General features: G+C 45.4%; 8 protein-coding genes across 8 annotated transcripts; 5 read left to right on the forward strand and 3 right to left on the reverse strand.

Moving 5' to 3' along the window:
• Positions 1-1,555: 1,555 nt before the first annotated feature.
• Positions 1,556-2,540, forward strand: POJ06DRAFT_281064 (uncharacterized protein; the record flags this gene model as incomplete). The annotated part of the gene is made up of 3 exons (XM_056189921.1): positions 1,556-1,633; positions 1,727-1,808; positions 1,861-2,540. The coding sequence occupies 3 exons, from the start codon at positions 1,556-1,558 to the stop codon at positions 2,538-2,540; spliced, it is 840 nt and encodes a 279-aa protein (XP_056044651.1).
• Positions 2,541-2,898: 358 nt separating this feature from the next.
• POJ06DRAFT_250744 (translation initiation factor 2, alpha subunit) lies at positions 2,899-4,196 on the forward strand. Its single transcript, XM_056187324.1, has 2 exons — positions 2,899-3,214; positions 3,273-4,196. The coding sequence occupies exons 1-2, from the start codon at positions 3,137-3,139 to the stop codon at positions 4,122-4,124; spliced, it is 930 nt and encodes a 309-aa protein (XP_056044652.1). The 5' UTR covers positions 2,899-3,136; the 3' UTR covers positions 4,125-4,196.
• On the reverse strand, positions 4,197-6,125 carry POJ06DRAFT_250750 (PCI domain-containing protein). Its single transcript, XM_056187325.1, has 6 exons — positions 5,893-6,125; positions 5,786-5,842; positions 5,491-5,727; positions 5,048-5,437; positions 4,653-5,000; positions 4,197-4,600 (listed from the first exon to the last, which is right to left on the reverse strand). The coding sequence occupies exons 1-6, from the start codon at positions 5,974-5,976 to the stop codon at positions 4,391-4,393; spliced, it is 1,326 nt and encodes a 441-aa protein (XP_056044653.1). The 5' UTR covers positions 5,977-6,125; the 3' UTR covers positions 4,197-4,390.
• Positions 6,126-6,197: 72 nt separating this feature from the next.
• Positions 6,198-7,906, forward strand: POJ06DRAFT_250752 (Pre-mRNA splicing factor PRP21 like protein-domain-containing protein). The gene is made up of 4 exons (XM_056187326.1): positions 6,198-6,420; positions 6,480-6,526; positions 6,579-7,140; positions 7,190-7,906. The coding sequence occupies exons 1-4, from the start codon at positions 6,318-6,320 to the stop codon at positions 7,858-7,860; spliced, it is 1,383 nt and encodes a 460-aa protein (XP_056044654.1). The 5' UTR covers positions 6,198-6,317; the 3' UTR covers positions 7,861-7,906.
• On the reverse strand, positions 7,907-9,135 carry POJ06DRAFT_250755 (survival motor neuron interacting protein 1-domain-containing protein). Its single transcript, XM_056187327.1, has 3 exons — positions 8,663-9,135; positions 8,117-8,606; positions 7,907-8,066 (listed from the first exon to the last, which is right to left on the reverse strand). The coding sequence occupies exons 1-3, from the start codon at positions 9,016-9,018 to the stop codon at positions 7,971-7,973; spliced, it is 942 nt and encodes a 313-aa protein (XP_056044655.1). The 5' UTR covers positions 9,019-9,135; the 3' UTR covers positions 7,907-7,970.
• Positions 9,136-9,234: 99 nt separating this feature from the next.
• On the forward strand, positions 9,235-10,669 carry POJ06DRAFT_295051 (uncharacterized protein). The gene is made up of 2 exons (XM_056190495.1): positions 9,235-9,300; positions 9,353-10,669. The coding sequence occupies exon 2, from the start codon at positions 9,370-9,372 to the stop codon at positions 10,573-10,575; it is 1,206 nt and encodes a 401-aa protein (XP_056044656.1). The 5' UTR covers positions 9,235-9,300; positions 9,353-9,369; the 3' UTR covers positions 10,576-10,669.
• Positions 10,670-10,794: 125 nt separating this feature from the next.
• Positions 10,795-12,933, forward strand: POJ06DRAFT_90916 (Misato segment II tubulin-like domain-containing protein). The gene is made up of 6 exons (XM_056191746.1): positions 10,795-11,193; positions 11,251-11,317; positions 11,363-11,426; positions 11,479-11,943; positions 11,999-12,513; positions 12,570-12,933. The coding sequence occupies exons 1-6, from the start codon at positions 10,995-10,997 to the stop codon at positions 12,814-12,816; spliced, it is 1,557 nt and encodes a 518-aa protein (XP_056044657.1). The 5' UTR covers positions 10,795-10,994; the 3' UTR covers positions 12,817-12,933.
• On the reverse strand, positions 12,934-15,706 carry POJ06DRAFT_289693 (uncharacterized protein; the record flags this gene model as incomplete). Its single annotated transcript, XM_056190320.1, has 4 exons — positions 12,934-15,155; positions 15,224-15,398; positions 15,470-15,585; positions 15,650-15,706. The coding sequence occupies 4 exons, from the start codon at positions 15,704-15,706 to the stop codon at positions 13,050-13,052; spliced, it is 2,454 nt and encodes an 817-aa protein (XP_056044658.1). The 3' UTR covers positions 12,934-13,049.
• Between the last annotated feature and the right edge of the window lie 10,962 nt (positions 15,707-26,668).

The raw sequence follows: 26,668 nt of genomic DNA on the forward strand, positions 1-26,668 counted from the left end.
CATCGCCCTCGACAAGTGCCGTCGTATCGTATCGTATATCGCTTCTGACATGCCCAACATGTTCGTCTCCGTCGCGGATGCTCTCATTTGTATTCGTAAGATCAGGATCGCTTAGTTCATCCGCGATGTCCGCTATGTCATGATGAACTAGTGAATCATGGAAGTGCGGCAGCTCATCATGACCATTCGCGGCTCCAAATTCAGCTTCTGATGAAGACGACGAAGCTGCCGATCTGACCCCGGTGCTGCTGAATGTGGAGATATTGTCGTTAAATTCCTCTTCATCTATATTGGAAATATTTGATATTATACTATAGGAATCTTCATCGTCGGTAGTACTCATTGTCTCCAGGGATCGTTCGCTTTGACTCGACGCGGTAACCTTGCCGGACGAGGTTCTCGCAGATCCTGGCGGACTGATGTAAAGGCGCGAGGGCATTAAAAATGCATAGTCCTCGTCTTCTCCAAAATCGTCAATCGGCATGTTGGTATTACAGGCAGTTAGAAAGAAGCTGACTGCCGTTCCACTTGTCAGCAACACGGGTAGTTGTGACGAATCGCCTTGTATGGGATACTTACCTGATTCCCTTCGGCTCGCAGCCAACTTGACACTTATTACGTCGGGGCCTGAGATCTGTTCGAGGGATAATATTGTAGAGTCCAATTCACAGCCAAGTGTGCAGCAAATATGTGAAGACTCAAGTCAAGACATGATATGGCGGAATGACGAGCGAACTGTCGCGGATCACAGAAACTCCCAACACGCGTTCCACTTACACTGCCTAAAATAGCTTAGCTGAATTTTTTGGGGCTAACCTATAAAGGAAAGATTACTGAAAGTGCGATAGCGTCTTTATGAGACCAATGACGGCGATTAATTATGCTGCATAGAGGGTGATATTTAATAACTTCGCTATGCTGGTAACTCGCGAGTCAATCGAAATTAGCAATGTGTGAATCGCCATGTTTTTGTGTTATAATATGATGATTGCATTACGTGTATAGCATGACCAAGGTGAACTTGCACTTAGTCTAGCTAGGTAAACCGCAAGAGCATATAGTATGGGATGGGTAACAAGTAATAACACACTTGTAGTAGTTATCTATGTTGATCGCTCGGCTAGCTCCTAGAATTCGTGGCCATTTGATTCAACCCCTTTTGGCTTATTATTACGCAGACATACTTTCGCTTTTCTTTTTGACAGACTACGGAGAATTTGATTATGCGTTGTCGTATTTGCTGCTTGGAAATGTTAATGCGTTGTCATTGCTAACGCTGAAGGAAGATAACCTTACCCTCAGCCCTTGAGTAGTGACAGTAGCACAGTTCAAAACCCTCAGAAGTCCCATGCAGCACTTGCTGCATGGCAGCATCTACAACAATAGGGAAGCAACCGATCGGACCAAGTACTATTGCCATTCGGGTCAAGTTGCGCCATCACAAGATACTTGGAAAGTTTTCAATTAAGGAGTATATTTAGTTATTTATACTATATTTTCATTGATTGGTGGTGTGCGCCCATTATCCTAGTAATTTTTATTGTTTATCTTGGTCATGGCGGGATCAACTGCAGCGGCCAACCCGCCGCCGAGAGGCGATTATGACACCTTAATCGATGTTGACGCTGAAGGAGTATGTTAACCTTTCCTGCCAGAATTGCATGGAGATATTGCGCAAAGAGCTTATCAAAAATGCCATTGAATTCATAACTGACGTTGTGTCCAGGTCGACCTTGGCGAAACTGATCTTGAATTCCATGATTTCCACACGGGAGACAACATTCATGGAAAGATACCGGCAGGACAGCGTATGTATCTCTAAATAATTAGACTCTGGCGAGGCTCTGACATTGTTAAAAGATCGCTTGTATGAGCCTCCATCTGCCTTAGAGAACGATCCCAATCGCCCCGTATCGATATGGACAGTTCACTTTTATGCGCAGTTTTTTAATGTTGAGACTTCAGATGTATTACAACGATGCCTTTATGCTCTTTATCCGCGCGTCTCTTTTGTTGACACTGTTGGTGACAACCCAGATTTATACGGCCCTTTTTGGATAGCTTCGACGGTTATCTTGGTTCTTTTCTTTTCATCAACACTCGCTGGCGCCATTGCCTCACATGTGGCAGGTATGCGCTATGAATACAATTTTGCATTACTTTCAGCTGCTGCAGCGTTGATGTACGGATATACGTTCATAGTGCCAATCGTTCTATGGGGCGTCTTGAAATGGTACAGATCGGAGCATGCTCGGCTCCTTGAATGCGTCACGTTATACGGCTATGCCAACACCATCTGGGTACCAGTGGCGCTCGTTTCAATTTCACCTATCGAAATCTTCAACTTCCCAACGGTTTCTAATGTTGTGAGGTGGGTCTCGGCTGCCGTAGGATTTGCTGTTTCAACTACATTTTTAGTGCGAAACCTTTATCCAGTTTTGAATAGCACTGAAGCGAAGACCTCGAGAATTTTACTTGTCGGAGTGGTGCTTGCACACATGGCCCTTGCATTTGTTGTCAAGCTTGTATTTTTCGCGTAAGTGGAGTCAACGAGGAATAATTTCATTCATATAGTTAACTTGGCCTACAGATACTCAATCGACGACAATTCCGACTAGATTAAAGAAGCAGCCGTAGATTGGACCAAGGACTTCAGATATGAAGGATCGAATATGTTACTTTATTACAGAAAGGACAACTTGACTTGAGGAGGAGAAATATGAATGAGTACAACTGTTTACTTGCTCAATATTTTTCAGGAGCAATTTCTCGGTAGATTTAGTTCACTTGTATTGGTAAATAGCAAATTGGGAATGTAGCCTGTACCCTGTAGTCTATAACATGTCACGTATCAGTTAGAGGAACATGCATTTCGATTTCAGACGCCAGTTGCTTTGATCCACTACTATTATCATTCATGCCATTGACCATGGTGACCTTCAATAAAATTACCCTAACCCAGAGTGACCCGTTGAAAAAATTATCCTCTCCTTGGTGGGCTGCAGATTTTGTAATAGCTAACTATAAATTGAGTCTGCAGTTGAGAATTTGAGCGTTGGCCAATCAAATTCCACAAGTTTCCTGCAACTGCGAACTACTTATAGAATAGGATCTGGATAATTATTGAACCGCAGCTATGAGTCTTTCCAACTGCCGCTATTACGAGAACAAGTACCCCGAAGTCGATGATCTGGTGGTGGTCAATGTTCGACAGGTAAGATCTCTGAAGTGAATGTAATCTTGAGATCAAATCTAGCTTACTGTCACGATAGATTGCAGAGATGGGAGCTTACGTGAAGCTTCTTGAGTACGACAACATCGAGGGCATGATATTACTCTCTGAGCTCTCCCGTCGTCGTATCCGATCAATCCAAAAGCTAATTCGAGTTGGCCGCAATGAAGTTGTCGTCGTTCTACGTGTCGATAAAGAGAAGGGATATATCGATCTTTCAAAACGCCGGGTCTCTGCAGAAGATGTGATTAAGTGTGACGAAAAATTCAATAAGTCTAAGGCCGTCCATTCGATCTTACGGCATGTTGCGGAGAAGAATAATATTCCCTTGGAGCAGTTATACACGACAATCGGTTGGCCGTTGTACAAGAAGTATGGACATGCTTATGATGCATTCAAAATCGCCATTACAAACCCTGACGCGGTGTTTGACGGCATTGAGGCGCCGTCTAAGGCCGTATTGGACGACTTACAACAGCATATTGCCCGCCGGTTAACACCACAACCCACTAAGGTTCGCGCTGATGTCGATGTTACATGTTTCGGATATGAAGGCATCGACGCGGTTAAGGCTGCTCTGAAGAAGGCGGAAGCGCTTCATACTGAGGCCGTCCCAGTTAAAGTCAGACTAGTCTCGCCTCCTTTATATGTCTTGACCTCCCATTGCCTGGACAAGCAGCTAGGTATCGAGATTTTAGAGAAGGCTATAACAGAAATCGAGAAGAGCATCAAGGACGCTGGTGGTGAATTCACAGTTAAGATGCAGCCGAAGGCGGTTACCGAAAGTGATGATGCCGAACTTCAGGCTCTTATGGAGAGAAAGGAATTAGAGAATAAGGAAGTGTCGGGTGACGATGATGACTCCGAGAGCGAAGCAGGTGACATAGAATAACGGATCGGCAATGGTGGCATCGGAAGTTTGCTTAGGGTCGATGTAATTAACTAACTTTGTAATATAAACACATGTCTTATCTTCACACATATCCGCTGGGTTGTCATGCATGCCATGACCCTTACATTCTCCGATGAACATAACATCCACCAGTCGCACTCTTATATGACTGAGATCATTATCACCATAATTCATAGCGACTAACAAACTAATACAGTCCATAGGGTAACATACAACTGGTCCGGTGAGAAATACTATTTTATTCTTCATGCCTTCGCGCTGATCATCTCCTCCTTGGATATAAGATGACTTAAAGTTTCCACCAATCCAAGAAGGCTAGAAATGTTACTACTCCATTCATTCAACACATCATTAGAATCTTTGGGTTTGTCGAAAGTAACAATCCTTTCTGGACGATTTATACGGGCGTAAATTGTTCCTTGAGTTACCAAGCGTGAAAGGTAGGCCTCAGTCTCCTGCACCAGTGATTAGTCTGACGCTGTTGATGAAAACCCTAAAATATCCTACCTGATCAGAGAGGTCTAACAATGTCTTCAGGCGAGACGTGTGGATTCTAGTGTAATACTTCGCAACAACGCGAATGTTATGCTCAATGACTCTCTTTCGGAGATCATCCCACCGCTTCTCGCCCTTAGGATCCGAGACGTCGAACACTGCCACCTTTCTGAGGTGTGTCCCATATATCTCATCAATTCTGGGCCATCGCATCAACTCGTTAAGAGTAAAACACTTAATCAATTCAGATTCCATAGGTAGTAGTTGAAGTCGGGTATCAGACTCTATCCTGTGGATAAGATCAGACTGTTCGTTGTCGAACGGGGCGAGAATTATGAAGTAAACAATGCTACGCAAAACCTATCGCACATTAGCTACTATTAGGCAAGGTGCTACCACCAACTTACATCTTTCCACTTCAATTCATCATCCTTGACGCTTGGCGTATCGTAGACCGCACGGTAGTGCTTACAGACATCTAAGTACTGATCGTCATGTAGAGATATATGAATCATCAACTCGTAGAAACGTAGTCGTAAGTCCTGCACTTCAGGATTATCGAAGTAACTAGTAGATATCTTGCGGCTCAGCACCGTGGCTTGCGGGAAATCACCACGAATCACGCAAAGCTGAACTTGCTCCAAAATAAACTCCGTTTTCTCTCGATTATCCATAGATCCATATGTCTCTACTTGCAAATCGCACATAAGTTCCGCAGCGGCGTCAATATCGCCTCGATCTTCCTTGATCTTGGCCAGCGTGCGGGTGACTCGAGCTCGCTCAACCTCAACAAAGATCTAATCCGCATATCAGCATCTGGCTAGCATAACTATACAAAATATCAAACAACCTTTCCCTCAGTAACAGTGCGTATATTCTCAATGGTGTCCACCTTCGTATCGGTATCAGGAGCGTCGTCCAAAAACTTAATGACTTCTTGGACCATCATAGTTATTGCTTGTTTTAATTGGCCGTGCTTCTTGGACAGCAGCTGGACTTGTTCGTTCATCTGTTTCCAATCGCCTGCATCCTTGTAAATGGTAATGATTTTGACCAGAAGTTTCTCCGTGGACGCAAGATCAGACGACTTAGAAGTGAGTCAATAGCAACCCATATTAGCATATACACAGAACAATGCCAAATACCTGTCGAGTCTGCTTTTCTAGAGCGAGTAGGCGTTCAACGGCGCCTTGGATGTCCGTCTAACATATCAGCTGAGAAATCTTACAGCTGACTCTATGATTTGTCATACCTTCGCAAGCTCATCGAGCTTAGGTAGCTCGACCTCTAGGACATCACTGTAATCCTTTTCAGGCTTCGGTATTCCATCAGACATTTTGGAGGATGCTTATGAGAATACTCTAGGAGAAGAATCAACAACTAGGATATAAAATGCTTCTGTTCGAAGTTATTGCCCCGGCGCGTTTCGTGTATGGAACGTTGCCCTACTTGGCGGGGCATGCTTGGAGTTCGAGAAGATGAAGCCGTAAGTGAATGCATAACCGATAAATTTCTGCCTCAATCTTGCTGCGGTTCTTTCCTTAAGTACCCTAACCACCTGACTCCAAGCCAAATACGACCTTGAACGTGACTAGAATACTTGCGCGTTTGACATTTCTAGGGATTTTGATTCCAGACGAGTTTGTAATTGGTTGTTAAATCTACTTGACATTAGTCATGGCAGAGTCCAATATTCAGCGAAACGGTACTACACCGCAACTTTCTCATGCTCAGATATCTGCTCCGGTGGGTATCATTATTCCACCACCAGATATTAGAGGTAAGCGACCTATACAAAGTTCCGACTGTTGTAAACCGGCTGACACAGGAATTATTTAGAAATTATTGAGAAAACTGCCGGATATGTGTATCGGAATGGTGCAGCCGTATGTGCTTTTCGTTTCGAACCGTGTTGAGATTAAATCTGACGTCAAATAGTTTGAAACCCGCATCAGGGATAGCGAAAAGAATAATACGCGGTTTAGTTTCCTAAACCCAGCGGACCCATACTACCCATTCTATGAGTGGCGACTAGATGAGCGTAGGGAGAACAGAGCTGGATATGGCATTGCACAAGTCGACGCGAAGGAGCCAGAGTTGCAGAAAGTCGAGAAACCCAAGGGACCTGTCCAATTACCAGCGTTCGAATTCGCTGCTTCCATACCGCCAATATCTGCGCAAGATTTGGATATTCTGCGGTTAACTGCACTATTTACCGCCAAGAATGGAAAGTCGTTCTCTAATATGCTGTCGCAAAGAGAGGAGCGAAACTATCAATTCGACTTTTTGCGGCCCAATCACTCATTTTACCAATATTTCACAAAGCTAGTCGAGCAGTATAGGAAAGTATTGAATCCTCCGAGATATCTGAGTGACAGATGGAAGGAGAATCTTAAGAATAAATTCCACGTGATAGAGAAAGCCCAACAAAGGGCGGATTGGCAGAAGCATCAGGAGGCGGAGACGCAGAAAGCTGCGGAAGAAGCTGAGGCCGAACGAAGTGAGTTAGACCCTTATCATTGCAAACTACTGGCACTGACTTCACCTAGTTGCGTACGCCCAGATTGACTGGCACGACTTTGTCGTCGTAGAGACGATTGAATTTACTTCGGCTGATGATGGCGTTGAACTACCACCTCCTATGTCTTTATCAGAGCTTGAGCATGCTTCTTTGGAGCAGAAACAGATGATGTCGTTATTTAACGATGCATCGCGTATAGAGAGTGAGACAGCACCTCTTGTGGAAGAGGAGATGCTGGAGATTCCGGCGCCGCGTGCCGCTGTGTCGCCGTCCCCAGCTCTAGAGGAATCAGAGGAGGAACAACGAATTAGGGAACGACAAGAAGGATTGAGAAGGCAACGCCAAGCAGAAGCCGCTGCCCTGAATCCCGGTTTGCAAAGTATAAGGGTTTTACCGCAAGGTAGTACACGACGAAGCACACAGAAGGCGAGTAAAATTATCATGCAGGAATGCCCACTTTGTCATCAACAGATTCCGTCATCTGAATTCCAGGAGCATATGCGGATTGAGCAATTGCACCCACGTTGGAAAGAAGAAAAGGCAAAGATCGACGCACGCAATGCCATTTCGAATCTTGCCTTCAGTGATGTCACATCCAACATTAAGAGGCTAGCTAGTGCTCGAAGCGACTTATTTGATTCTGATGGAACAGCCTTGACGCCCGAAGAAGCACAACGGCGAAAGAGGCAACAACAGTAAATACTATGCTGTTGATATAGTGTATAATAATTGCATTTAGCATGTAATAGTAGTTTCAAGATTTTATAATGGAGGATATATTGATGTACACGGATGCTACCAACGAGCAGCTAGAACAAATAGGCTGCCAAATCCTTTTGAGAAAAGAACTCTGAAACGATGGATACAACCATGTCAACAGTCGCACGAGAAATATTGGTTAATTCCTATAACATAATTAGTCATACGCCCAGCACTGAGGATTGGACAAGATTACCTTTGACTCCCTCTTCACTTCCAAGCACTTTTGACTTAGTTGTCGTAGTATCGAAATCTCATTACCAGGTACAATATCTGATGTACGAACCAACAGCGCAAAAAGCCACCGAGACATAGACAGTGATATGTTAGGTGTTATCCAGCGTTGGAAATATTTAAAGAGCCTGAAAATATCTTCTTGTTCTAAAACAGATAACAGCTGCATTGTAGGCGGATGATCTGACGATTGAATAAATTCTCTCCAACTGGCTAGACTATCAGGAAGTTCAGAACGTTGTATTATAACAGGCATGGCTTCGTATGAGGCTTCCAGCACGGACCGGGAGAACTTATATTGGCTCATAATATAGCGATGCCACTCCTTTGTGATAGGATGGTCAGACACTGGCTGCGGTTCTCTCGGATTCTGAACATCTGTGGTAGCACATTCCCTGTCTGACCTGCTGCGTCTCGATGATACGAAACTCGGTCTGGCCTCTGCTTCTCGTCTAGTCATTTATTAGAGCAAGTCACCATCAACGACGATGAGCATTAATAGACTGACCTCACAAATCTTAAATACGACATTCCATCTTCAGGGATTGAGCTCTCATCATCGTAATTCAACATTATGGACCTGGCATCATCAGAAATAGGTAGTGCTCCTCTCTGTCCTGTCATGGGATCTAACGGTCCAGCAGTATAGGTTCCTAACCGAATAGTTGTACTTTTAGGCTTATAACGACACTCCTCATCGTCATCGTCTAGATCTTCTCCTGGCTCATCTGTCTGGCTCTCGTTAAAGACAATCTCGACTTCCGCGTCATCAAGCTGCTCGTCCCCACTTCCGCTCGCGTTGTCGTAGTATTTATCCCATTCAGACACGGGTGAGGAAGAGGCTCTCCTTTTCCTAGATGACATGTTTCATCTAGCAGACTTATTACATCAACCACAGAAAAGGATAACCATGTCCATAGAGGTTGACTATATGCCGAATGCTTAGGGAAGTGGTCGAGACGCGTCGCCAGGTGATACGATACGTGACTCGACATTACAGAAAATTGGTCACGTGCTGCATCGGGGACTTGTCAACAGAACGCGACTTTTGGGCATGCGACCTAGCGCACGCCAACTTAACAGCCTGGAGGCGTCGTACCACAGTTCTCTAGACTGCGCGGGACATATCGAGCCAAGTACTTGTCGGTACATTCATTTTCCGTTTATAGCTTGTGTGATTGGTTCTAATATCTATTAGGTTTAAGGTTCTTTGAAATGTCGAATGCAGCAAAGCCTCTTCTGCCATATTCCCATAATCAGTCGCGTCCACTCGATGAGATCGCGCTGTCGACGATCAACCGCAAGCGCGACTATCCAACGTCCGACTCATATATAGAGCCAGCTAGTACAGATGCAGACGATAGTGACTGTGGAAATGACTCTCAGACACATCATAGGCTTAAGGGTTACAAGCGCATGCAGCTCACGTCCGACATCGTCAACGATGACGAATGGGTAGCACTACCGTCTTCTCCTCCTAAGGACGAATTAAATCGGTCTTTTATCTCAACTACCTCTTCTCGGACGTTCAACGGTCTCTTGGAGCCACAGCCTCGTTTGAGTGCGAGTAGGACCACGTCTGCTCTATCGGGCCGAAGCTCTTCCTTCGTTATAGTCGACAGGCCTTCGGATTGTGCTTCGGATCGCATTCGCCTAGCACTTGAGGATGGAATGAGAAGTATAGATTTAGATGGCTTAAATCTGGATAAAGTCCCAGATGAGATTGGTGACCTGAGGAATCTCGTGGCACTAGAATTGGGCTTCGCCGGACATCAAGATGCTGGACCACTTAGACAAGATGTTGAAGTTTACCTATCGAATAACTATATTTCCGAAATTTCGCCAAGCTTATTTACCGTTGAAAATATTACTGTACTCTCATTAAGGAACAACCGACTGTCTGCGATTCCAAATGCAATATACCGTTTACGAAATCTCCAAAACCTGTCTTTGGGCGGTAACGAACTGCAGTATCTACCTGCACAGATTTTGCAGCTAAAGCAGCTGCATGTGCTTACGGTGCACCCGAACCCTTTTCGATTACTGCCAGATAACGCTGCATTACGTGATGCAAAATCTGGCGCTTCGCCGTATTTGGCCCTTGCATCGTCTGCAGAAATTGAATCTAATTCAGCTACTGCGAGGCTGTCAGAGCTGTGTTTGCGCATTTTGTCGCGATACCGGGCAACAGAAAAAGAAATCAGCAAGTGGAACTTGCCGATGAATATTTTGGAGTTGGTTAATCTTGCAACTAAAATGAACTTATACAAAAATGCATGTGGACAATGTGGAGCGTTTATGGTTAAAGAAGTTGCATATGCATACGAATGGTGGAATGGCGTTGTTGGAATTGACAATTTGGTAGTTCGGCGTGACTTTTGTAGTGGCAGCTGTGTCGAAAAGTGGAACAAGAGCTTATGAATTGGAGTATTTTAATTAGCGTTGTATATTACATTTAACTTATATTAATTACTGCTCGGTTTTGGTAATTGAATATTTTGGCATTGTTTCATCAGGTCTTGGTTCACAGTTTTGAATGTCTACGCTTTCAGCATCTCGCTAAACACCTAACCCTAAGGACTAGGCAGGGGAGTTAAAAGTGAAAGTTAACCTTTCACGACGTTTAAACTGGCTCATAGGGTTAGGTCTGGAGTAGAGCCCGATGTGGTCCTCAGTAGCATCGCAGATGCCCTTCACGCAATCATCCGGATAATTGTGTTTCATGTGTTCTCGAAGCGACCTCTCGACAGTCAAGGGAAGAAGTTGAGGTGAATTTCAATCGAATATATCAGTTTGTGTTTATTAGATTGACATTGGTGCAGTCACAGGAGTTAGCCAACATGAGAGAAATTCTTCATCTTTCATTCTCAGCAACAGCAAATCATCTTTCTACGCATTTTTTCAATGCTCAAGAAAGCTATTTCACATACGATGACACTATAAGTCCAGTTGATCATAACGTTACCTTTCGTAGTGGTCTTGCAGCAGACGGAAGCACGGAGACGTTTACTCCTCGGTGCTTGCTCTGGGATCTGAAAGGTACCAACATATCTTAGATTGTTGGTGGTAGAACAAGTCTGATCCAGCTATTTCCAGGCGGATTTGGGTCGTTGACGAAATACAACGTGCTGTATGGAAACGAGCCGGAAAGCTTAACGCCTGGGTATGATGTATAAATACCTCTGCCATCGTAATCTAACGACGCTAGAGATGTTGTTCGAATCGAAGAGCCACGAGTCCCAAAAGGTGCCTACATAGAGTCGTTGGATCAGGTAATTAGCGTCGATGCAGTTTCAGAAAGGTGTGCTAAGCCGTGCTATATAGAAAGCGAAACACATTCCAAAGCTAACTCCTTCAACAACATTGTACTGGTCAGACTACTGCAACATTTTTCACCACCCAAGGTCACTCTTGCAGCTTTCAAGTTGGGAATATCATCCTATAGATGCTCCAAAAGGGCGTGCAAGAGGCAGCGGCGGTTTAGGTTCGCCAACTGCAGGTGTCCATGGCTCTGTAGGCAAGGCGAGAGAATTTAGAGGCTACGATATAGGGGTAAGTGAATTCCATAACCGAAATAACGAGGGCAGCGCAGGCGAACATGTCCTGGAAACACATTTCAGAGCGCTTCTCGAAGAATGCGATTTATTAGGCGGCGTGAACGTTGTTACAGACATTGATTCCGCTTGGGGAGGTTTTACAGCGGAAGCTTTGAGCGAGTTGCGCGATGAGTACATTCCCAAAAGCACAATTCTACTATGGGGTCTGGAAGACAATGCTATTTTGGACCGGGTATGTTCTGCTGTTTATACAAAGTTTAGGAAATGGTGCCTAATGTTGATGGTAGGTAAACCAATACTCCAGGATACAAACGGTCGCAGCTCTAAATGCATTATCAACCGCCTACGTCCCTCTATGTCTCAAGCCAGATACGACCGCATTACAAAGCTTCTTCTCTGCAGATGATGGATTTGATCCTAGCAGTTTATGGCAATACACTGGCTTGCTGAATGCGGCGTTTGAATCCTTAACGCTGCCGACACGTCTACAAGAGTCTGAGTCGAGAGTCTCGATGGACAACCTAGTATCTGAGGTCACGTCTTTTGGATCTCGTAATATTGTCAGCGGGATAGAATTGGCGGTTGGACACGCGATTTTGCAACTAGGCGGAACAAATAGTGTAAATAATGGGCACCAAGACAAGCTCTCACAGTCGAGGGCAGCGAAGTCCCGACTAGGTCATGTGTTTTCTAAGTTCGGCATCGTTCGAGACCGTCGAGGCAGTAACGGCAGCATGGAACAGATTTGGGAGGAGTACGCGAAAGCCACGGATGTGCAAAATGAAGGCGGATTTGTAGACCGGTATGATTTTTTCTCAATTTCCATGGCACCATAGACTGACAGGCGATTCGACTTAGGCGACTAATTTCGCTGGGCTATCCAACGCCTTCCTCTTATCCATCCTACTTTCCAGAGGCAGGACCTTTGTATTCAGCGTTGTATAGCACTTCATTTACAAAGTATCAACTGGCCGACATGAAGGACTTCGTCTCTCGGTATGTGCGTGGCGACGAACGAGAAGAACTGAAAGATCAATTGGATAATCTGACCGCCGAATACGAATTTGGCTGGTCAGGGGACAGCTCTGGAGACGACGACGAATGAATAAAAGCTGCACAGCAACTGGGAGACTTACTATTCGATTAACTTATGACAATCAAAACTTGATACCTTCAAGATCATACAACGCCATAAAATACACATAAACTCATTCGTCGAAGTCTATACAACCGGTTCATATAGTAAACATACAGACTATATCCGATACTCATTTCCATACACAATAAAATAAATAATCTACAAGAATATAATACCTATGCAAAACTACCCACAACGGTCTAGCGTCGTCGTAACCGCCCTCTCATGGGTGCCAGCTTTCTACCTGGCGGAGGTGTGCCTGATGGAGCAGGGGAGGCGAACATATTTGGAGTTGACGAAGTCATACCATTCGAAGTCATATGCGCAGGCATAGCCGTGCCTTGAGCACTTCCAAACCCAAATATACTGGCTGGATTTGCTGTACTAGGTGCAAAGTTGAACGAAGGAGTCGATGGCGGAGCCGGAGTACTGGAAGCAGTAGTGGATCCGAAAGTAGGAGTAGCTGTTGTGGCCACACTGAACCCAAAAACTGCCGATGGATTTGGAGCGCTGGTAGATCCAGCACCAAAGTTAAAAGATTGCGCACTAGTTTCTGAGGTAGATAGCGATGAAGCCCCCGGTGCCGACCTGGTTAAACCCGGTACGGCTGGAGGTGCTGCGGATGAGCCAAATGAAAATGATGGAGCTGCTATCGCTTCGGTCGTAGTTGCCGACGAAAGTGGCTGGCCATGTGAAGGTGTGGAAGCGACTGTGGTAGAAGCATTGCTAGTGAGAGCAAACCCAGGCAGAGACGATCCAGAAGACGGAGTAGATATCATGGGTGCACTTGAAACTGTACTCGCTTTGCCGAAGGAAAATTCCACGGCAGATGTCTTTCCAATTCCAGATAAAGATGTCGAAGGCACTTCCGCAGATCCAGAACGCTTGGTCGACAACGACAAAGTAGAAGTACTAGATGGACCAGATGTTGCACCGAACGAGAAGCCGATCGACGGAGCGGACGACGCTGCCTGTGTACCGACAACAATGGGGGGTACTGCAGTTGCAGAGGAAGAAGGTGTGGTAGATGACGATCCAAACTGAAACGGTAATCCAGTTGTAGCCATTGATGATTTGGCACCAAACTGGAACTTAGGAGCCGGGGTTGACGATAAAGTGCTCGGGTCCTCCTTCGTGTCGCCGTTTGTCTTTGTAGCGGCGTATCCTGCAGTGTCTGTCGCTCCTGAACCAGACGAGAAAGAAAAGCCTGGTAGTGAGTCAGCGGATGTTGTTGTCTTGTCGTTAGAGGTAGTCGTCGACAAACCAAAAGCGAAGGATGGCTTATCCGAACTAATTGCTTGCGTGGTCGGGGGTGTTGCAATTGTACCACCCATTGTGAATCCAGCTTTCGCTCCACTGTCACCAAACGGCGTCAAGGAAGGAGTAGAAGTGGACGGCTCAGCTAATTGCTGTTCCTTTTTCAAAAGCTCCTTCTTCAACTGTCTTTCTTTCTCCTCCAACTCCTTCTGCTTCAGCTGCTGCCGCTTCCGCTCTTCCTCAAGTTCATTCCGTTGCCGTTCAAATTCAACTTCTTTCTCTTGTCGTTCCCTCTCTAGACGCTCTTCTTTCTCTCTCTGTTGTTGCTCTCGCTCTTCTCGCTCCAACTCTAACCGCCGCCTTGCGATATTGGATTCATCTGTGCCGGATTTTCTCGGTGATATATGTAGGCCAGGACCATCAAGTTCAAATGTACTCCTATAAAATGCGGGACTGCTCGCTAATGTGACACCATCATTCGCAAACAGTCGCCGCTTCTTAAGAAAGGGCTCTTCAACTTCAATCTCCTTAAGTTCGCCATCGCTGTCTTCGAAATCGGCCGAAAAAAACCCAGGCCGCTTTTTGCGGTCGGGCGTGACATCGGAAACTTCCAAGCGCCTCTTTCTGTCGCTAACAGCCTCATCTAGAGCAGTATCTGTCTGCGTAATACTATCCACATATAGAGGTCTTAAGGATTGCTCTAGAATTTCTGAAAGTCCGACTGTCGACTGCGAAAATAATGAGCTGGAGTCGGACGTTGCATGAGCCTGCGTTCTTCCAGGAAGAGTCACCGACCCCGTTGACGCCTGACTTGAATTGTTCTGGTCAATCTCGCCTGCAGAATTCACAGACGTCACAGCCGCAGCTTTGTCGCCAGGACGACGTAATTGAGCGAAATAAGAAGGCGGTGCGTGCTTCCGAACATTCCGTCGATTGTTCTGCAAGAGTCTTCTTGGGACATTTCGTGAGTTCCACAATACATAGAGAGAAGATCTGACATCTCTGCGTCTTTCTTCAGGTGATTCTATGGCCGACCGCTTTCGAGATTGCTGTCGTAGTTAGATCATCTCGTTCCGAGAGGACATACTTGTAGCAACTAGGAGTTATTTGAATATACCTCAGACACTTGTGAGCCAATAATACTTGGCAGTATAATCTCATCGTTTCTGTTGATATTGCCGTTCTTGACGTTGATGCCGCGATTAGAGGTGAAGTCTTGATCTCTGATGCTTCCACTCGCACTCGGAATGGTGGGCGAGATCGTCGCTGATGACTCAACAGAACCCAATTCCCTAAAAATAGTACATAATAGATTAGTATATTCATATTATCGCTGGAAACGTGGGACTGGGGGCGTATATACCTGTTGGCATTCGTAACAATTTGACTCTCCAGAAGCCTCCGTTTCTTTTGCTGCTCTTGTCTCTTCAGAGCTTCTCGATACGCGTTAACAATAGATACTGGATCGTCATTGGACCACTATAATGGTTTTGGATTAGTTCATCGAAAGTTTGCCAAAAGAATACTATTGCGGAAAACTCACATTGATCCCAGAAAAGTCGAACTTGAAAGTCGACGAATCCGACTGGCCCACTACCATCTCATAAACCTCTCGATTTCGATCTAACTTCTAAAGATCAAAGAAAATATTTATTGCGTAGAACACGTAGAATAGGTGGCAGATCGATATAGATCAGGCCAGAATATGAATCTACGTCAATCTCAAGTCTTTAGGTCAAATAAAGTCTCGAGTAAACCCCAATTTTTCAGCGTGACGAAGTGGCTTGTACGTAACGCGTTTGTGGATCATAACATGATCAATGCGCTAATTAATGCACATGTGTATACGCGTTTTGGCGTAGGGCAAGGGTAGACATTTGTTGTTATTGTCAGTTTCACGCTCGCACTCTGAATTCGACGATGCTAGGCTGCACTATTCCTTTTCAGCGGCCGGGTTTCCAGACCTTTCTACGGATGGACTTGATGCTGCGCTGGACCAGCTCAAGTTGGCGTGTGGTGCAACCGGCCCTGTTTCGTATGCCATCCGGCTAACTAGCCGCCGTAAATGAACGCAGAAGATAAGCCTCCCGTCAATTATTATGCATAAGGTACTATGACCTATATAATTTATTGGACTGGAATCATCTAGCAATATCCTACGGGCCCAGGCAGGCCGCTGGTGCCATCGCCAGGGTCAGGGTCAGGATCTATGGGAATAGCTCTAGCGCTATAGCAGAGGTACTGACTCTCGGCGGATGGGTACCGACGGCTATTTACGCTAGTCCCAAAGCGGAATGATTGGTTTACTCTCCATGAACTTCCTTTGCTAAATTCAAAATCTATTAGAGGTTTAGCAATCATTTTTACCCCTACTCAGTTTCCTCGTAGGATTTCCGTAAATTTGGTCTCGTAATTCACACGATTTCGCTGATGTCATGTGAAACCTTAATCTTTAAGGTTAGCTTTAGCCTTAAATGGCAACACTCGAACCTTCTTCGTAGGGTTCTGCTGGCTGCAGACCTGCAGTACTCGGAATTGGCTTTCTCATGGCGTGCATCGTTCACCAATTAGTAAACAATAATATATGGATGAATCGATTGGCGCATAGATTCACGCACTGTAATTGGTCAAAGCAAAGCATGGGCTTGGTTTGTGTGTGCCGACAAATGATCGAAAGTTTTCGATCCTTTATCAGACACGCCTTGGCACGCTAATTTTTCTAAAGATTTGGCAGCGTACTCTTTTCTTTCAGAGCAGCAAATTGACATAGATCTCCGATATCAAAGGGAAAATAGAGGAACGGCCATGTGTTCATGTTAGTAAGTGGGATTGTCGCAATGCGAGACTCCTGACAGCTGTGGACGGAGGACCGACATAGGGCATGTAATCGCCATGACTCCTTATCAGGACGTTCGCCTTATCAGCGCCCAATGACTACATGGGACTATGAAAAGCACAGGGCACTAAGGACGGTACAGAGCTAGAGATCCCCCGTCTAGCGGTACAAGCTCACTGACCTCTCCTTGCGCCAGAGCGCTTACGAAATTTCATGAGCCGTGCAGCTGTTACCGTATAGGGCCAAGGAGCTGACTCTAACGTAATTGTCCTATTTCAATTAAGCTAACAGATCTTGCATGTAAGCGTACATACGAAGATTATCAAGTTCTGCCCGACTTTTCTTACATGCTTATCATATCCCTAAAGAGAAAGTAATGAGAACCCGTCTCGGGCGTAACATATACGAAGTCAGTTGTTTGTTCCGGTGGCACACCCAGTTGGGGAAGTATCTGTAATGACCCATCTGGACGGATATGGCCAAGGAGTACCCAGACGCAGCCAGCCCGTAAACTCCACGGCTTAACAGCTTGTATCGGGCCGTCCCGACAGAGTGGCTAATCGGATAGCGAGGGTTCCGTAGGGAATTTCCGATCACTGAGGTGCCGCCGTGCAGCCCTCGCACACACTAGCTAGGTGACTGCTAAACTTCCAGGTCTGATAGAATTCACCCTAATTCGCTGGCGTTCGGGAGAGGAGCTCAAGAGACGTCTCAGATTCTCAATGGAAGGCGAGCGACGGACCGAACAATATGATCTGACAAACTGATCCTGCTCTATCTGGTCAATAAAATGCATGGCCATGATTGCTGGATCACCATGCTTATTAGTTATCACATGTCGGGGTAAATTACTTAATTAAAGTAATAATCAGAGCGAGGAGTATATACTAGCAGGCAAAACACGGTTGCATCGCAGGTACTGCGCCATGGGCCAACCGTTGCGGCGACAGTTAAGTCCACAATACCAACAATTCAGCAACCCAAGATCATTGCTGCCGTTTCTTCTTCTGCATCTGTGTGTGCGCCGCACTAAGAGAGGCGTAAGCACAAAAAAGGGTGGGGGAAGTTGTATGGTAGCTTTTTACTGTCCTTCAATATTTATTGAAGCCTGCCAGGCCCGACTCCTCCTTTCCATTCTCTATATATACATTTTAATATTACATAGTATCCTTGAGACTCAGGAGCCGGGGAGGCGCGCCGCCTCCAGTGTGAGGAGGCGACCTCTAACCCAATGTGACGAGGTGTGTAAGGGTCGACGGGAATTGCACTATATGTTACGTGGAGCTGGATGGCTTGTAACGATATATTTTAGAATATTATCAATGAGGACTCGGACGGGGAACGAGCGTTTCTTATTACTCCTCCCTCGGCCCGGTCCGAGCCTCTCCAACCAATAAGCACTAAATGATTACAAAACAAATAAGCAAAACTTTACATATCCGCGGACGACGTGTCGGCCTCGAGTCGGTGGAGCCTAGGTGGAGCCTCGGTGGGGCCTCCCTCGGTGGAGCGCCAAGCGCCGAGACAGGAACGAAGGTACGAAACCCTCAGGAGCGGTTCCTGACAAGGTGACGGTGTGACGAGGTATTACAATCTGACTCCTCATTAACCTCCTCTGACATGTTGAAAAAGCAACTATAACTTCAGAATAAGCTAAGTAAAATGTGTAAGCTATAAAGTTCATGCTAAGGTATATGGAGTAATACTAAAAGGAGGAGGACACGTCATGAGAGTTGATAGTAAGAGTGCGAAGTGCGGAAGTGGTCTTATGAGCTCAGCCACCAAAGCTAAATATTGCTTATGCACACGTCACTCAGGTACGATCAAAGGTATTATCGTTACTAAGGATAATAGCCCGTACCCAACGAGAAACTTGACGTTATAGTCCTGCTCGCGTTACTTCATCAAGGGTTGTCGTATGACACATGAGCAATTTTCTTATGAGATTGTCTCACAATTACGTATGACATATGAGCTGATCCTCCTAAAAGAAGAATAGTCTGAGGGATTTTACCTAAGTTGAGTAGACTATCTTCACATGAGAAATTTAGAGTAACCTCATGTGAAGAATCACTTCTTGTTGAGGATTAGACACAAATCATACGTTTACACAGTATATATATAGATCATAATTACCTTGGATACGATAGTTAGTTGATCAAGCAATCATAACTACGGATATCCAACAACCCCTTTCAAATAAGTTCTAGTCGAACTTACCTTTCACTGTGCCTTACACTATCGCGCCAATTATTTTTTTCAGGTTATGAGCCCTGGCGATATGGCAACAACAAATCAAGTTCTCTTCTCTAAGTCTGGCTATTACGGAGATTTTCCCAAGCTGAAGGGAGAGGACAATTACCTCTCCTGGAAGCAAAGCGTGCTCCTCCATCTTCGTGCTTTCCAACTAGCTGAAGCTCTGGAATATACGGAGACAGTTGCTAATCTCTCTGAAGAAAAGCTGAAGAAGAACAACAATGCACTCTCATGCTTGTTAATCAACATGGAGAGTGCATACCAGAAGATCCATCTCACAGCGACTAAGGCTAGTGATGTTTGGCGAGCGCTAGAGGACCAGTTTGCCATGATCTGGGCGGCATCAAAGCCTAGATTAATGTGCAAGCTATACTCGACCAAGATGGGAATGGACATGACCCTCGAAGCACATTTTCAACAACTGTCTCACATCAGAGATCAGTTGAATGTGGCCGGACAAACTGTCGACGAGCCCATGTTTGTCGAGGTCTTTCTCCGCTCACTGACCTCCTTCTACAGTGATGCACTTCCTTCCCTTCTCTCCAATCCGAATATGCCGGTGGGTGACGTCTTTAAGGCTCTTACCCATTTCCGACTTCAGCGCGAGGCCTTGACGGAAGGTTCAACTGATGCAGCCTACAATGTGTCAGTTAGCCAGGAGTCACACAATCATCAAAAATCTTCTTCAAACAAATGGAAGAAATTCCAGGGACGAAAGAACCAGAGGTTGGCTAAGAAAGGTCTTCAGTGTACGCACTGCGGCCAGAGATACCATGAAGCAAAAGACTGTCGCATCAAGAAGTACCAGCTTCGGCAGGTACAAGGTATGCAACAGAAAGCCAACGTTGCTACTATCAAGAACAACTCCGAGAAAAACCAGAAGGTCACGGCCTTCTCGTGTGAATTGGATCCTGAGTTTGTTGCTGCTGTGTGTGGGTTGTCAAACCCCACCAAAATGGCCGATAAGCCCACTTCGAAAGTTGTTGGGACTTCTGCGTCAGCCACCAAGCAGTCAGTAACATTGGGGACTGATACTCCCGCACAAACCAGGCTCTCCAACGTCAATGAATATGACGACGAACAATTACTCTGGAGTGATGAAGAACCTGATGATGTAACTAGTGCTTATAGTAATGGAATGTCGTTTAATGCTTACTCTTCTGTTTCTACGTCTCGTCAAAGACACCTTTGGCTCCTGGACACTGGTGCGACTCACCACATGTGCAATGATATTACGTCTTTTCGCACATTCAAAAAGTGGTCTGCACAAGTTGATTTTGGTGGTGAAGACACCGATGGAAAAGTCATTGGATCTGGCGATGTTCTTCTCCGTCTCCACCCCTCAAATAATGGCGTGCCAAATCATCTTATGTTACAGAATGTTCTGTATATTCCGACATTGAGAAAAAACCTTCTGAGCAGTTATTCACTGGGTGAAAAAGGGATTGACGTTGGTATTCGAGAAAATCGTTTTCGTCTTCTTAAAGACGGCAAATGCATCGGAACCTGTTTCGTTCAGGATAGACTGATGTACCTTCATTGTGCAGCGTCTCGTTCTGCCAAATCCATTAAAGCTACGTATGCCAGTACAAATGCCACCACAGATATTAATCTTTGGCATGCACGTCTCGGCCACCTTGGCGAACAGAACCTAAACAAGATGCGACGTCAACAAATGGCAACAGGACTAAATTTTAGTGACACACCACTACACTTCTGCGACGCTTGTCAACACGGGAAGGCACATGCTCAACCTTTTCTTTCTCGCACAAGTCGCTGCGAACACCCTCTTGATCGGGTTCATTCTGATGTTTGCGTTCTTCCTGTTGAATCTATTGACGGCTTTAAGTACTTTGTTACTTTTATCGATGATGCAACGTCAATCTGCTTTGTTTACTTGCTCCGTCGCAAAGCAGAAGTCCTTGCCAAATTTCGCATATTTCTTGCCGCTGCTGAACGGCATACTGGGCGGAAACTCCGTGAACTTCAAAGTGACAACGGTGGTAAATACGGTGGTATATATGAGTCCAGTGAATTTGTGACATTTTGTCGGGAGCATGGCATCAAGTTACGTCGTACCCTGCGGGATACTTCGTCGCAAAACGGTGTTGCTGAACGCATGAATCGCACGTTACTTGACAAAGAACGAAGCATGCGTGCTCAGGCTGGTATGCCGTCAAAGTTCTGGAGTTTATCTGTCCTTTTGGCGACACATCTCCGCAACATCAGTCCAAGCACTACCACTGGAAGTCGCAGTCCCTATGAGCGTTGGTTTAACCGCAAACCCAGCGTTTCAAAGCTTCGAATATTTGGCTGTCTTGCTCATTATCTAGTCACTGACCGACACAAGCTTGACAATAAGACAAAAGTTGCTGTCTTTGTCGGCTATCCAAATGAGCAGTCGGCTTATCGATTGTATGATCCAGAGACACGAAAATTATTAGTATCGCGAAATGCTACGTTTGATGAGACTCGATTATATAAGGATCTCATTAGGCTTCCTGCCGACGCCTCTACCGGCTTGGGGCATCCTGCTGATGACTATCCAACCACTGAGACTTCTACAATTCAGAGTATCCAAGAAGCTCGAGCCAATAGTCCAGTGCACGATGTCTCTGATAACTCTGATGTACTGCGGTATGAGAATCACCCTTGTCCGTCACACCTTCAGTCCAACTTTCGCATTGTCATACCAATCTTTAAGCAAGCCGACCGTGTTCTTGAAAAAGCAAATGCTGTTGATCTTGTGATGTCCGATCCTCAAACGATTCATGACGCGCGTTCTCGTCCTGATGCTGACAAATGGATGGAAGCCTGCCGTGACGAGTTAGCGTCACTACATCAACACAGCACCTGGAGTTTGGTCCCTGCGTCCGATCTACCCCCCGGCGCAACACCAATTGGCTCACGTTGGGTGTTTCGTGTGAAAAAGCGTTCGGACGGTACCATTGCTCGATATAAAGCCCGTTTAGTGGCGCAAGGCTTTGCTCAAAGACCCGGGTATGACTATAACGAAACGTTTGCACCCGTGGCACGAGCTAGCTCCATTCGACTGGTATTAAATATAGCCGTCCAGCGCAGAATGTTCATTCATCAAATGGATGTTAAAACTGCCTTCCTGAATGGTGAATTATCTGAAACTATTTACATGAAGCAACCACCTGGTTTTGAAGAACAGGAGGGATGCGTTTGTCTTCTTCGTCGAAGTCTCTATGGTCTAAAGCAAGCTCCTCGCTGCTGGAACGACAAACTAACCAGTGCTCTATCAGATGAAGGGTTTACCCGTTTGAACTCTGATTGGTGCGTCTACAAAAACGAGTCGTCTTCCGATGGCTTAGTTATCCTGGTAGTTTATGTTGATGATTTCATCATCATGGCAGACAGAGCGCATAGACTGGAACAAGTTAAATCAAAACTTCGCAGAAGATTTGAAATGACTGATATGGGTCAATTAACCTATTATTTAGGAATCGAAGTTACTTATGATAGATCAGCTGGTACACTAATTCTTTCTCAGCGAAAATACATTGAAGATATGCTGCATCGATATGGAATGGCAAATTCGTCACCAGTTAGCACTCCTCTAGATCCAAAAATCAAGCTTAGCCTGGATCAGTGTCCCACACAAGAGAGTGAGATTGAGTTAATGAAGAAGATTCCGTATGGTAATGCCGTTGGCAGCCTTAATTATGCATCCACTCATACACGACCGGATATTTCAACGGCAGTTGGCATTGTTAGCCGCTATAGCCACAATCCTGGTTGGGTGCATTGGGTTGCAGTAAAGCGGATCTTTCGATATTTACGATATACTCCAAATCACGGTTTACTCTATTGCCGTGTTTCCACTCTTCAACTATACCAGCTTCCTTTGTTTGGTTATAGTGACTCTGATTGGGCTGGCTGTTTGGACACAAAGCGTTCGACGCTTGGCTACGCATTCCTATTACCGACTGGACTTGTTAGCTGGAAGTCCACTAGACAACAATCTGTTGCTCGTTCTACGGCAGAAGCAGAATATGTGGCTCTCAGCAACGCAGCTCAGGAGGGAATATATCTGCGCAAGTTTCTGAGGGAGCTGCATTACTTACAAACGGAGCCAACCGAAATTTTCGAAGATAACCAAAGCTGCATAGCGATGGTTAACAATCCGGCTCATCATGAACGGGCAAAACATATCGATATTGCATATCACTTCACTCGCGAGCTTGTCTCAAATAACGAGTTGAAGATTGTATATTGTCCGACGAAAGAAATGGCAGCAGATTTGTTAACAAAGCCTCTGCCTCGACCAGCGTTCGAATATCTCAGAAAAGTACTTCGAATGGGCACTAAGCCTGAAGAAATTGACCGTATCAGAAGCCTTGCATAAGAAACACATTTATGACTAGCAGTATATAGTTGTGGGGGAGTGTTGAAAAAGCAACTATAACTTCAGAATAAGCTAAGTAAAATGTGTAAGCTATAAAGTTCATGCTAAGGTATATGGAGTAATACTAAAAGGAGGAGGACACGTCATGAGAGTTGATAGTAAGAGTGCGAAGTGCGGAAGTGGTCTTATGAGCTCAGCCACCAAAGCTAAATATTGCTTATGCACACGTCACTCAGGTACGATCAAAGGTATTATCGTTACTAAGGATAATAGCCCGTACCCAACGAGAAACTTGACGTTATAGTCCTGCTCGCGTTACTTCATCAAGGGTTGTCGTATGACACATGAGCAATTTTCTTATGAGATTGTCTCACAATTACGTATGACATATGAGCTGATCCTCCTAAAAGAAGAATAGTCTGAGGGATTTTACCTAAGTTGAGTAGACTATCTTCACATGAGAAATTTAGAGTAACCTCATGTGAAGAATCACTTCTTGTTGAGGATTAGACACAAATCATACGTTTACACAGTATATATATAGATCATAATTACCTTGGATACGATAGTTAGTTGATCAAGCAATCATAACTACGGATATCCAACAACCCCTTTCAAATAAGTTCTAGTCGAACTTACCTTTCACTGTGCCTTACACTATCGCGCCAATTATTTTTTTCACTGACATACCATCATTCGCTTCTCTTGACCAATCCCAACTCTTTGGGCACATGCATGCCTCAATGGTCTTATCACCCAAGCGGGTCCTGCGGACTGTAATAAGATTGCCACTTCCAGAAAAAGCTCTTTCCGAGGGCACGGAGGACCCAGGGACAGCCAAAAGATCTCGCGCCATTCGCGAGATTCTTGGAAAATCGTTATGCTTGCTCTTAAAATAAGCAAGTGGATCGCTGTCAGATCTCTCGGTGGACTCTTGAACCACTTGGTCACCTCATCAAATACTTCATCTTCCGCAGAGTCCTCGTATGAGCAAACTCATACGAGTTCATCGCGCTAACAGGGCTCATGTGGGAAATGTAGATATGACTGATAGACTATAACAATTTCCCACGCTAAGGTTCTCTCTGATCGACCTTAGTTGACATTTTGATTCTTGAAGCCGTAGCCTTTGGGGTGAATGATGTCCTAGTCCAATCCAGTCCAGTCCAGGCCGCGTCAAGCACGTTACATTCCAACAACGGCGTCAGACATCCATCCAAAAGATCCGTGAAATCAACCTGGCCCAGTGTTGTCTTCGATTCCCCATAATTCCGGCGCGTAATCTTCAAGACTTGCGTTGCCGAACGATGTCTTAGTCCAATCCAGTCCCGTCCAGTCCGCGCCGCGTCGAGCACCGCCCCGTTACATTCCAACAACGGCGTTAGACATCCCATCCAAAAGATCCCTGAAATCACTTGGCCCCGTGTTGTCTTCGATTCGCCATAATTCCGGCGCATGATCATCAAGGCCTGCGTTACCGACATCTACAGAAAACTCATCGCTAGCATCATCTGGATTGGTTCTGCCTGGGCAAGTGCGGACGTTATGTCCAGTTTGATGGCAATTGCCACATTTTCTCTTGCAGCCTGTGTAGTTTGGTAAGCGCGGGAATGGACGACAGGATCGTCGAGGCGGAGTCCAAAAACTCCATGTTTAAGTTGTATTTAGTGTCCATGGCGGCACACTACAAAATGTTCGTAGGTAGAGGTCTAGGAAGGCTACCTAACAAAATAGGTGTACTACTGGAATCAATAACTAGACTAACTCGACAGCGCATACACCGACGTCAGGTGCCCTGAGCACCCTTCCTCTTTTACTTCTTGCTAGGGGTCTGTAGAACCTCGATTTAGTGATAGAATCACTAAATCTTTCTGTGACGTGGTCACTAAAATGTCCTCTCAGTGAGGCTCCGAAAAGATCGCAAGCTCTTTATCCCGGTTATCAGAGTACGTTAAGGAGCACACTGAGTGCACTCTACTTTGTGTACGAAAAATTCCTAGCTAAGGAAATTAGGTGATGTCCGGTTGGGAGTTTAGACTTGGTCACTAAGGAATAATAGATGATCACTAATATTTAACAGTTGGTCACTAATAAATAATAGTTATTCACTAATCAAAAATTGCTTGTTTATGGAAGGTTGAATCTTTTTTTCAATTGTCTCCCATAAGGGGGAACACTGGTAGGTGTAGACACCCTCCCAGTCGCCACTACACAAAAGGATTATTTTGTGCCCAAATGGTACCCGTGCATTGCATACATTACAACGACGGATATAGTCGTTTGTTAGGCACCTGAGAACCCGAAAATGAGTGTCAACCACCTGCCTCAGTGAAAACTCGGTCGTCGTCGATGCAACTAGCTAACATGATGTAGGGTCACATGACCCACACCATTTAGCTGGCACCACGACACCCTCAATTTTCAACAGCCTGCACTTGTAGATTTCTCCACGGCACTCGTAATCCTGTTGAATGATCCCAGAGGTCGTCCCTTTCGCGGCGCGTCCTTGGGCGGATCGAGAAGTACACTAATTTCTTCATCCTTTAGGGGCCTCCATCCGCTCAAATCGACGATAGGATACTCTTTGTTGACTACCCAACGAGGATTAATATCCTCATGTTTCATTGGAACTCCAACGTTGATGGTATGGCGACAAGGAAGAAGGAAATTAACTTTCATGGTCAGGGTCAGGGTCAGGGTCAGGGTCATCAGGCTGGGTTCTCCATCGTCTTGGCTCTCCATGCATCTTACATTCGATCTTATACGTGGCTTCTCTCTTTGTGGGCTTGCTGTGCACGTGAACAACGGCAAAAACGTTGTTTTCGCTAAACTGTTGAAATATTCTTTGAAAGCAACAAGCGTAGGAAATGTGAGACCCACGGTTGGTATGTCCGCCGCCATAATAAAGCTGAAATTGCTGATGGACCTGACGCAATGCAGGATACCGGGATTTGAGACAAGACAGGAAACGCGCTCTGAAAACTGTCAACAATTGTTGCGCGCGAACGCTACGCGTCAAGTGACGTTTTGAGGGATTTGTGCCGGCTGCTAAGTTCCCTGGCTACTACCAAACTTATTTACTAGTCTATTTCCGGCAT

Source organism: Lipomyces tetrasporus (genome assembly GCF_029532465.1).
Source record: "Lipomyces tetrasporus strain NRRL Y-64009 chromosome Unknown POJ06scaffold_4, whole genome shotgun sequence".
In the NCBI taxonomy this organism is placed as follows: Eukaryota; Fungi; Ascomycota; class Lipomycetes; order Lipomycetales; family Lipomycetaceae; genus Lipomyces; species Lipomyces tetrasporus.